The 13,057-nt window shown below is 38.2% G+C and overlaps 1 protein-coding gene across 1 annotated transcript in view; it reads right to left on the bottom strand.

Moving 5' to 3' along the window:
* DNASE1L3 (deoxyribonuclease 1 like 3) overlaps nucleotides 1-11,699 on the bottom strand; it is a 36,260-nt gene extending 24,561 nt beyond the window's left edge. The window contains exon 1 of the mRNA XM_053720969.1: nucleotides 11,500-11,699. Coding sequence (XP_053576944.1) covers nucleotides 11,500-11,628 — 129 coding nt within the window. The 5' untranslated portion in view covers nucleotides 11,629-11,699. The remainder of the gene's footprint in view (nucleotides 1-11,499) is intronic.
* Nucleotides 11,700-13,057: the final 1,358 nt, after the last annotated feature.

Here is a 13,057-nt window from a genome sequence, read left to right as displayed (position 1 = left end):
CCGACTGGCCGTGATTTTAATTGCTCGTTCAAAGAAACGTGACTTTCAAAATCAATGGCGGCTTTTGTACGGGCGGAGGAACGGAGCTCAAATCGAAGGATATAAACAGTAAATATTTGCTATTACTGATCGTTTTCGTCAGTTTCATGAATGAAAGTGCATTTATTTTTTTATTATCTATACGATCGCATGTTGGAGTTTCTCATAGATTACCATCACTTTAAAGGGACCCTCAAGTCAAAATTTCATGATTCAGTAATTTTAAACATCTTTCCAATTTACTTCAATTAACAAACAGTGCAGTCTTTTTATATTTACACATTTCAGTCACCAGCTCCTACTGAGCATGTGCAAGAATTCACAGACTATACATATATGCATTTGTGATTGGCTGATGGCTGTCACATGATGCAGTGGATGTGGAAATAGATATAACTTTGATTTGTCAGAAAAAATCTACTACTCATTTGACGTTCAGACTAAGGGGTCGATTTATCAAGCTGTGGTGGACTGGGGTGTACACACGTGCCCCTGTCTGCTGCAGCTCACCTCTGGCCGGCTGAATTCCGTTGCCGTAATTCAGCATTGCACAAGAACGCAATTTTGCACTCTTGTGTAATGCCACCCCCTGCCCGCGCTCAGCCAATCACACGCAGGCAGGAGTTGTCAATCTCCCCGGTCGGACGAGACCGGGGAGATTTAAATTCGCCACCTAAGAGTTGGAGAGAGGTTAGGGAAGCAACGGTCTGATGACCGCTGCTTGTTGAATACGGACTGCATGTTCTCTTCTGAAAACCTGCAGTCGTTGGGGGTTGAAGGCTGGCGAAAGTCTTTGATAAATCGACCCCTAAGTGCTATTACATTGTCTTGTTATCATGCATTTGTTGATTATGCCGATCTACTGTATTTACTGGTCCTTTAAAGGGACACTGTAATTCAAAATTGTCATGTTCTAAATTGTTAGAGCATAAAATGTTAGCACTACTAACACTACAAGTCTATGTGCTTACAAAACATTTCAAACTGTACATTTTGACAGCAAAATGCAGAGGAATTTTATACCTCCCATAATTTGTGCCTAGGTGGGAGGGATTTGGGATGTTGTGCGGGGCCGTCTCCATTTTGTGGGTGGGACTGTTTTGGAAGAGGTTGGTGGTTCGTGGGTGGGATTTTGGGTGTCTGGGCCCTTGGTGGGTGTGTCTGATCAGTTGATGGGTGTGGCTGGGGGATCTGCTTGCAGGGCTAAAGAACATTCTACAAATAAGGACACATGGCTGTCTCAGAGGGATAGTGGCACAGAGCTCAGAATTAGGGGCTGTCCTTCTCAAATAGGGATAGATGGGAGGTCTATGGATTTGTTATCAAATCAGTCCAGGGATACACCTATTAAAAAGACTAGTCTTAAGTATATTTATTTTATTTCCTTTGCTACAAAAAGACAGATGCTAGGTGTAAATGAGCTCCTGCGCTGATCTAAACAATCATTGGCCGAGAATTAATAAAACTGCTTTTCTGAAACAAATATCTCTCTAAAGAAAAACTCACAGAAACCCATTGCCTCGGCAGTGCGTTGTAAGTTCGGCTCCATTATAATCAATGAAGCTGCATCTGTATTATAACTGCTAACTTCTCGCCCCATAAAACCCGTTTCACTGTCAAAGAAATGTGCATCACAAAAACATCTTAAAATCCTTATAGAACAAATGAACTAAGGCGGAAAAAAACACTACAGCTATAAAACAGTCCACTGTAACATATCTGATCTAAGACAATACTGTGCAGGCGTATTATTATTATTTATTAAATTTGCATGAACTAGGTTTAGATAAGATCCCCAACCACTCCTCTAGAACTCCCAGAAACGCCCATAGCCAGCCATTCCTACCACTTTTTGTACTTTACCCTAATACATAGTGACATACCCCTGCTTGTGTTTTCTAAGTATAGAGGTAGTAATTATTGATTTTACGCGTTTCTAGCTATTTGTGTTTAATGTCATGTATTGGGACACTTAATACAAGATCTAGTGGTCAATTTATTCATGTGCATACCCTGTCTGCATTTATCATTGCACCAGCAGTTCTTGTGAACTGTTGGTGCAATGCCGCCCCCTGCAGATTTGCGGCCAATCGGCCACTAGCAGGGGGTGTCAATCAACCCGATCGTATTCGATCGGGTTCATTTCTGTCTGCCGCCTCAGAGCAGGCGGACAGGTTATAGAGCAACCATGGGGCATTAAGCTCCGTACGGAGCATGATAAATTGACCCTATAGTGTATAATTCTGAAAAAAATCCAATTTACTTATATTAACAAATTTACGCCTAGATTTAGAGTTCTGCGTTAGCTGTCAAAAGCAGCGTTAAGGGTTCCTAATGCTGCTTTTGGCCGCCCGCTGCTATTTAGAGTCAGCCAGGAAAGGGTCTAACGCTCACTTCCAAGCCGCGACTTTTCCATACCGTAAAGACCCCCTTACGCCAATTGCGTATCCTATCTTTTCAATGGGATCTTCCTAACGCCGGTATTTAGAGTCTTGGCTGAAGTGAGCGGTAGACCCTCTACCGACAAGATTCCAGCCGCAGAAAAAAGTCAGTAGTTAAGAGCTTTCTGGGCTAACGCCGGTTTATAAAGCTCTTAACTACTGTGCTCTAAAGTACACTAACACCCATAAACTACCTATGTACCCCTAAACCGAGGCCCACCCACATCGCCGCCACTCTAATAACATTTTTTAACCCCTAATCTACCGACCGCACATCGCCGCCACCTACATTATCCCTATGTACCCCTAATCTGCTGCCCCTAACATCGCCGACACCTACATAATATTTATTAACCCCTAATTTGCCCCCCCAACATCGCCGCTACCTTACCTACACTTATTAACCCCTAATCTGCCGACCGGACCTCGCCGCCACTATAATAAATGTATTAACCCCTAAACCGCCTCCCTCTTGCCTCAAAAACCCTATAATAAATAGTATTAACCCCTAATCTGCCCTCCCTAACATCGGCAACACCTAACTTCAAGTATTAACCCCTAATCTGCCGACCGGACCTCGCCGCTACTCTAATAAATGTATTAACCCCTAAAGCTAAGTCTAACCCTAACCCTAACACCCCCCTAAGTTAAATATAATTTTATAATTAACTAAAGTCTTCCTATTTAAAGCTAAATACTTACCTGTAAAATAAACCCTAATATAGCTACAATATAACGAGTAATTATATTGTAGCTATTTTAGGATTTATATTTATTTTACAGGCAACTTTGTATTTATTTTAACTAGGTACAATAGCTATTAAATAGTTATTTACTATTTAATAGCTACCTAGTTAAAATAATTACAAAATAATTACTAAATTACAAAAAATTAAAAAAGGTTACAAGAATTTTAAGCTAATTACACCTACTCTAAGCCCCCTAATAAAATAACAAAGCCCCCCAAAATAAAAAAATTCCCTACCATAATCTAAATTAAAATAGTTAACAGCTCTATTACCTTACCAGCCCTTAAAAGGGCTTTTTGCGGGGCATGCCCCAAAGAAATCAGCTCTTTTGCCTGTAAAAAAAACAGAATACCACCCCCCAACATTACAACCCACCACCCACATACCCCTACTCTAACCCAAACCCCCCTTAAATAAACCTAACACTACCCCCCTGAAGATCTCCCTACCTTGAGTCGTCTTCACTCAGACATCAACATCTTCATCCAAGCGGCATCTTCTATCTTCATCCATCCGACGAGGAGCGGCTCCATCTTCAAGACCTCCGGCGCGGAACATCCTCTTCTCCCGACGACTAGAGGACGAATGAAGGTTCTGATCGGAACAGCCAATAGAATGCGAGCTCAATCTGATTTTCTGATTGGATCAGCCAATCTGATTGAACTTGAATCTGATTGGCTGATTCATTCAGCCAATCAGATTTTTCCTACCTTAATTCCGATTGGCTGATAGAATCCCATCAGCCAATCAGAATTCGAGGGACGCCATCTTGGATGACGTCACTTAAAGGAACCTTAATTCGTCGTCTAGTCGTCGGGAGAAGAGGATGTTCTGCGCCGGAGGTCTTGAAGATGGAGCCGCTCCTCGTCGGATGGATGAAGATAGAAGATGCCGCTTGGATGAAGATGTTTGCCGGTCCGGATGTCCTCTTCTGCCCGGATAGGATGAAGACTTCTGCCGCTCCGGATGTCTTCTTTTGGTCCATCGCTCCTCGGCTGAGTGAAGACGACTCAAGGTAGGGAGATCTTCAGGGGGGTAGTGTTAGGTTTATTTATGGGGGGTTTTGGTTAGAGTAATGGTATGTGGGTTGTGGGTTGTAATGTTGGGGGGTGGTATTGTGTTTTTTTTACAGGCAAAAGAGCTGATTTCTTTGGGGCATGCCCCGCAAAAAGCCCTTTTAAGGGCTGGTAAGGTAATAGAGCTGTTAACTATTTTAATTTAGATTAGGGTAGGGAATTTTTTTATTTTGGGGGGCTTTGTTATTTTATTAGGGGGCTTACAGTAGGTGTAATTAGCTTAAAATTCTTGTAATCTTTTTTTATTTTTTGTAATTTAGTGTTTGGTTTTTTTTGTAATTTAGTTTAGTTTATTTAATTGTATGTAATTGTAGTTAATTGATTTAATTAATTTATTGATAGTGTAGTGTTAGGTTTAATTGTAACTTAGGTTAGGATTTATTTTACAGGTAATTTTGTAATTATTTTAACTAGGTAGCTATTAAATAGTAAATAACTATTTAATAGCTATTGTACCTAGTTAAAATAAATACAAAGTTGCCTGTAAAATAAATATAAATCCTAAAATAGCTACAATATAATTATTCATTATATTGTAGCTATATTAGGGTTTATTTTACAGGTAAGTATTTAGCTTTAAATAGGAAGACTTTAGTTAATTATAAAATTATATTTAACTTAGGGGGGTGTTAGGGTTAGGGTTAGACTTAGCTTTAGGGGTTAAAACATTTATTAGAGTAGCGGCGAGGTCCGGTCGGCAGATTAGGGGTTAATACTTGAAGTTAGGTGTCGCCGATGTTAGGGAGGGCAGATTAGGGGTTAATACTATTTATTATAGGGTTTTTGAGGCGGGAGTGAGGTGGTTTAGGGGTTAATAAGTGTAGGTAAGGTAGCGGCGACGTTGGGGCGGCAGATTAGGGGTTAATAAATATAATATAGGTGTCGGCGATGTTAGGGGCAGCAGATTAGGGGTACATAGGTATAATGTAGGTTGCGGCGGTGTCCGGAGCGGCAGATTAAGGGTTAATATTAGGGGTTAATAAGTGTAAGATTAGGGGTGTCTAGACTCGAGGTACATGTTAGGGTGTTAGGTGCAGACTTAGAGAGTGTTTCCCCATAGGAAACAATGGGGCTGCGTTGGGAGCTTAACGCTGCTTTTTTGCAGGTATTTTTTTTCAGCCCAAACTGCCCCATTGTTTCCTATGGGGGAATCGTGCACGATCACGTTTTTCCAGCTTACCGCTACCGTAAGCAACGCTGGTATTGAGAGTTGAAGTGGCGGTAAATATGCCTGTACCCTCCCTTTTTGGAGCCTAACGCAGCCCTTCAGAGAACTCTCAATACCAGCGTTATTTAAAAGGTGCGGGGGGAAAAAAACATGCGTAGCTAACGCACCCCTTTGGCCGCAAAACTCTAAATCTAGGCGTTAATTTGTTACTTTTGTATCCTTTGTTTATAAGCAGGAAGATAAGCTCAAGAGCGTGTAAATGTTTGTAAATGTTTGGAGCATTATATATGGTAGCAGTTTTCCAAGAATGCTTTCAACAATGTTATACATTGTATTAACCCCTAAAGCTAAGTCTAACCCTACCCTAACACCCCCCTAAGTTAAATATAATTTAAATCTAACGAAATAAAATAAATCTTATTAAATAAAGTCTTCATATTTAAAGCTAAATACTTACCGGTAAAATAAACCCTAATATAGCTACAATATAAATAATAATTGTATTGTAGCTATTTTAGGATTAATATTTATTTTACAGGCAACTTTGTATTTATTTTAACCAGGTACAATAGCTATTAAATAGTTAAGAACTATTTAATAGTTACCTAGTTAAAATAATAACAAAATGACCTGTAAAATAAATCCTAACCTAAGTTACAATTAAACCTAACACTACACTATCAATAAATAAATTAAATAAACTATCTACAATTATCTACAATTATATCAACTAAACTAAATTACAAAAAAAAACAAAACACTAAATTACAGAAAAAAACAAACACTAAATTACAAAAAATTAAAAAAGATTAAAAGAATTTTAAACTAATTACACCTACTCTAAGCCCCCTAAAAAAATAACAAAGCCCCCCAAAATAAAAAAATGCCCTACCCTATTCTAAAATAAAAATTGTAAAGCTCTTTTACCTTACCAGCCCTTAAAAGGGCCTTTTGCGGGGCATGCCCCAAAGAATTCTGCTCTTTTGCCTGTAAAAAAAAACATACAATACCCCCCCAACATTACAACCCACCACCCACATACCCCTAATCTAACTCAACCCCCCCTTAAATAAACCTAACACTAAGACCCTGAAGATCTCCCTACCTTGTCTTCACCATGCCAGGTATCACCGATCCGTCCAGAAGAGGCTCCGAAGTCTTCCTCCTATCCGGCAAGAAGAGCTCCTCCAGAGGGTCCAAAGTCTTCCTCCTATCCGGGCAGAAGAGGACATCCGGACCGGCAGACATCTTCATCCAAGCGGCATCTTCTATCTTCTTCCATCCGGCGCGGAGCGGGACCATCTTCAAGCAGCCGACGCGGAGCCATCCTTCTTCACCGACCGACTAACGACGAATGAAGTTTCCTTTAAGGGACGTCATCCAAGATGGCGTCCCTCGAATTCCGATTGGCTGATAGGATTCTATCAGCCAATCGGAATTAAGGTAGGAAAAATCTGATTGGCTGATTGAATCAGCCAATCAGATTAAAGTTCAATTGGATTGGCTGATCCAATCAGCCAATCAGATTGAGCTTGCATTCTATTGGCTGATCGGAACAGCCAATAGAATGCGAGCTCAATCTGATTGGCTGATTGGATCAGCCAATCCGATTGAACTTGAATCTGATTGGCCACGCCGGATGGAAGAAGATAGAAGATGCCGCCTGGATGAAGATGTTTGCCGGTCCGGATGTCCTCTTCTTGCCCGATAGGATGAAGACTTTGGACCCTCTGGAGGAGCTCTTCTTGCCGGATAGGATGAAGACTTCGGACCCTCTTCTGGACGGATCGGTGATACCCGGCGTGGTGAAGACAAGGTAGGGAGATCTTCAGGGGCTTAGTGTTAGGTTTATTTAAGTGGGGTTTGGGTTAGATTAGGGGTATGTGGGTGGTAGGTTGTAATGTTGGGGGGGGGTATTGTATGTTTTATTTTACAGGCAAAAGAGCTGTTTACTTTGGGGCATGCCCCGCAAAAGGCCCTTTTAAGGGCTGGTAAGGTAAAAGAGCTTTACAATTTTTATTTTAGAATAGGGTAGGGCATTTTTTTATTTTGGGGGGCTTTGTTATGTTTTTTTATGGGGCTTAGAGTAGGTGTAATTAGTATAAAATTCTTGTAAGCATTTTTTATTTTTTGAAATTTAGTGTTTGTTTGTTTTTTAATTTAGTGTTTGTTAGTTTAGTTGATTTAATTGTAGATAATTCTAGATAGTTTATTTAATTAATTTATTGATAGTGTAGTGTTAGGTTTAATTGTAACTTAGGTTAGGATTTATTTTACAGGTAATTTTGTAATTATTTTAACTAGGTAACTATTAAATAGTTCTTAACTATTTAATAGCTATTGTACCTGGTTAAAATAAATACAAAGTTGCCTGTAAAATAAATATTAATCCTAAAATAGCTACAATATAATTATTAGTTATATTGTAGCTATATTAGGGTTTATTTTACAGGTAAGTATTTAGCTTTAAATAGGAATAATTTATTTAATAAGATTTATTTTATTTCGTTAGATTTAAATTATATTTAACTTAGGGGGATGTTAGGGTTAGGGTTAGACTTAGCTTTAGGGGTTAATTCATTTATTAGAGTAGCGGCGGGGTCCGGTCGGCAGATTAGGGGTTAATAATTGTAGGTAGGTGTCGGCGATGTTAGGGAGGGCAGATTAGGGGTTAATACTATTTATTATAGGTTTTTTGAGGCGGGAGTGAGGCGGATTAGGGGTTAATAACTTTATTATAGTAGCGGTGAGGTCCAGTCGGCAGATTAGGGGTTAATAATTGTAGTTAAGTAGCGGCAACGTTGGGGGGGGCAGATTAGGGGTTAATAAATATTATGTAGGGGTCGGCGGTGTTAGGGGCAGCAGATTAGGGGTACATAGGGATAACGTAGGTTGCTGCGGTGTACGAAGCGGCAGATTAGGGGTTAAAAATAATATGCAGGGGTCAGTGATAGCGGGGTCGGCAGATTAGGGGTTAATAAGTGTAAGGTTAGGGGTGTTTAGACTCGGGGTTCATGTTAGGGTGTTAGGTGCAGACATAGGAAGTGTTTCCTCATAGGACTCAATGGGGCTGTGTTAGGAGCTGAACGCTGCTTTTTTGCAGGTGTTAGGTTTTTTTTCAGCTCCAAATGTCCCATTGTTTCCTATGGGGGAATCGTGCACAAGCACGTTTTTGAAGCTGGCCGCGTCCGTAAGCACCGCTGGTATTGAGAGTTGCAGTGGCGGTAAATATGCCTCTACGCTCCCTTTTTGGAGCCTAACGCAGCCCTTCTGTGAACTCTAAATACCAGCGGTCTTTAAAAGGTGCGGGGGGGGGAAAGCACGCATAGCTAACGCACCCCTTCTAACGCAAAACTCTAAATCTAGGCGTATATTATTATATGTAGCCCATTTAGTAAAGAAATACCTGCAAGGTTAAAGGGAGAGTTCACTAGAAGGGCTAAATTACAAGTGGAGCGCAAAATATCACTTTTGCTTAAGCAATATTTGCACTCCATTTACAGGGACACTGAATCCAAATTCTTTTGTGATTCAGATAGAGCATGCAAATTTAAGCAACTTTCTAATTTACTCCTATTATCAATTTTTCTTCCTTCTCTTGCTATCTTTATTTGAAAAAGAAGGCATCAAAGCTAAGAAGCCAGACAATTTTTGGTTCAGTACTATAGACAGCACTTGTTTATTGGTGGGTGAATTTATCCATCAATCAGCAAGAACAACCCAGGTTGTTCACCAAAAATGGGCCGGCATCTAAACTTACATTCTTGCTTTTCAAATAAAGATACCAAGAAAATGAAGAACATTTGATAATAGGAGTATATTAGTATTTACATGACGATTACAAATATTACCAGTTATGAAATGGCAGGTGTGGTGGTACTTAGTTCCGGTGAGTATCCCACAAAAAAGCCCTGTATATATATATATATATATATATATATATATATATATATATATATATATATATATATATATATATATATGTATATATACACACACATCTATATATATATTTATATATATATATACATACATCTATATATATATATTTTTATATATATATATATATATATATATATATACATATATATATATATAGAGAGAGAGAGATAGATTTATTAAAAATAGACATTTTCTTCTAAGTGAAGAACATAGGAATTTTAAGTATTTTTATTCAAAGCACATAAAACATTCAAATTGATAAAAAAATATATATATTTCAAGGTATTTGACTGTAAACGGCTCAAAAGTGGAAAATATATGTCTATATTTCTATTTATGTGTATATAAATGTATATATGTGTTAATATGTATTTATGTGTGCACATACATATTTACACATAGAAACACATACATACGCATAAAAACATGTATACATACACATATTTAGACATTCTTCATGTCACTCAAGCATAAACCCATAACTTTGAAATTGTAATATCAGTGATATTTAGCGCAATCACAATATCGATTCAAAGTAATGTTTGCTCTAGAGAGATGTCGGCCACGCTAAACCTTCTCTGGTAAATGTGTCTTACCATGGACTTGTAATATCATGTTGCGCACTAACTTTAGCGTGGTCCATCAGTACTGCCTATCCCATCCCAAACTAGCATTAGCACACCACTTGTAACCTGGGCCATTGTGTTTCCAGTGACTTGTTATACCAGCTACGTATATAAAATATATGGGAAATTGCTCCTTTAAGCTTCTTTTTTATATTGTATATGAGCTGGTTTTGATCTTTTAAGCCACACCCCATTAAAATGGGCTGAGCTTGCAAGGAGATCAGACCTTGATATCTTATCACTTTTATCTTCTTTATGTCTATATACAATACTTAGAAAGAACAATTGGGAAAAAAAATCTTTCTTTCTCTCCCACCCCTTACTGGGAATGTAATTTATTCTGCAGGCTATGTTTATATAGTTTTTCTATAGACAGTACTTAAAGGGACAGTCTAGTCAAAATTAAACTTTCATGATTCAGATAGGGCATGCAGTTTTAAACAAGTTTCCAATTTACTTTTATCATCAAATTTGCTTTGTTCTCTTGGTATTCTTTGTTGAAAGCTAAACCTAGGTAGGCTCATATAATTTCTAAGCCCTTGAAGGCCGCCTATTATCTCAGTGCATTTTGACAGTTTTTCACAGCTAGACAGCACTAGTTCATGTGTGCCATACAGATAACATTGTGCTCACTCCCGTGATGTTATTTATGAGTCAGCACTAATTGTCTAAAATACAAGTCTGTTAAAAGAACTGAAATAAGGGGCAGTCTGCAGAGGCTTAGATATAAGTTAATCACAGAGGTAAAAGGTATATTATTATAACCTTGTTGGTTATGTAAAACTGGGGAATGGGTAAAAAAGGGATTATCTATCTTTTTAAACAATAAAAATTCAGGAGTAGGCTGTCCTTTTAAGTATTTACATTTTCAGTATAGATAGCAGATTCAAAAGGCAAAAATACCCATTTCAAATGACAAAATAAATGTAAAGGAGATATCTGTATAAAAAAAAAAAAAAAAAAATGTAAAACGCTCCAACAGGTAAAATGGAGCATTGGGAAAACAACGGGAAGTAAAAAAATTACAGTACATTGTCCTTTTAAGAGAATAGTTTCTGTAGAATAACACGGAGATGGAAAGGACTGTTGGAAAATTCCCCCTACTGTCATTTACATTTTAAAGTTTTGGCATTAGCATTCAATCCAGCCCAGGTGTCATCACAGACAGAGCCTGATGGCTACAAAACCGTTTTGTCTTCGATTAGAACAACTAACTTTACTATACAAATATTTCTACTACATAATAATAACTGATAATTAGTCATGTGTGATTAAATAATATGTGAAAACTTAGCCATATCCTTCATTATGATATTATTATACTTTATTTATAGAGCAACAACATATTGTCCAATGTCCAGCATTTATCAATGGTATAAAAAAGCACATCATGGAAAAACAAGCCCAGACTAAGATGTTTCTGTTGGAATTACAGTTAGTAAAAAACAAAAGACCTACCTTTACAATGGTGTCCATGACTTCAGGCTTTGCACATTTTGCTTCTCCAAAAGATCTTACATTAAAAGAGCAGATTTTAAATGAGAGAGTTTCTGTAACACACAAAACAAACAACAAAAGGAGAAACATGTTGCTTTAAGTCAGGAGAAACAGACAAGTGAATATCTATCCTTGTCTCACACACACACTGTGAGGGCTCTGACTTGTAACGGAGTAACATCTGTTTAAAAACAGGAATTACAGGCTTCCAGTTTTTTTTTGTTTTTTTTCACTTCTTTGTTTGGAGGTGTTTTTTGACAGGGAAGTCTAAACAATATCCCACTTCCCTTTTATACAATATATAAACACATAAGTCAGTTTGAGGGTCTTTAATAAATCTTCATGTTTTTACTGCCAAAATAGATTGCTGTATAATAATATTTTTATTTTGAAAACCCTAAATAAAACATGCACACACTGACACACACATACACAAAACATACACGCACAGACAACACACACGCAACTCACACATACAAACATGCACACACACACCTACATGCAACCACACAAATAGACACAAACAGGCACACAACACACACATAGACACTCATACACGCACACACACATATATACACACACACAAATAGACACACACAGGCACACAACACACAATTACATACACACACAAATAGGCACACACAGGGACACAAAACACACATACATACACAAACACACATACACACAAATAGGCACACACAGGCACACAACACACACATACAATCATACACACACACAAATAGACACACAAACACACTCATACACACACACATATATGCATACACACACTTACACACAACATAGACACACACAGGCACACAAAACACACACATACACACATAAATACACACACACAGACACAGACACACACACATCTGATACTTAGGGGCTTGGTTAGGAGTCTTAAACAGGGCCGGACTGGGAGTAAAAAGCAGCCCTGGAAAAATTGTAGAGCAGCCCAACAGCCCTGTAATCGGTCAAAGCCTTATATATATACATATATATTTGATTCGGGTTGTAAAAAAAATTAGGTTTGAAACATTCGTAATAATTTGGTATGTGTCGGTAATTCGGTTTCGGGATTTATTCGTGTCATTCTGAATTTTAAAATTCGGATTCATTCAAAAGCATAATCAAATTATTATTAATGTTGGACCGAATCGTTATTACGGACCGAATCGTTATTTCTAACTAATGTTCTGGTGATTGCCGAAAAAATTATGTTAAAATGCTGCCACCACTAAATAAAGCTATTAACCCCTAAATCGCCGCCCCCCACATCGTTTCCAAACATCGCCAACACTTAATCAATCACTAATTAAAGTATTAACACCTAAACCGCCGTTCCCAAATATCGCCAACGCTAACTAAACCTAGTAACCCCTAAACCGCAGTTCCCCGACATTGCTGACACTAATTAAACCTATTAACCCCTAAACCCCCCCCCCACATCGCCAACACTAACTAAACCTATTAATTAACCCCTAAACCTCTGGCCCCCACATCGCAACAACCTAAA

The sequence above is a fragment of the Bombina bombina genome, chromosome 7 (assembly GCF_027579735.1).
Source record: "Bombina bombina isolate aBomBom1 chromosome 7, aBomBom1.pri, whole genome shotgun sequence".
Lineage (NCBI taxonomy): Eukaryota > Metazoa > Chordata > Amphibia > Anura > Bombinatoridae > Bombina > Bombina bombina.
The sequence above is the reverse complement of the archived record's forward strand: the minus strand, read 5'-3'. Positions and strand labels throughout refer to the sequence as shown.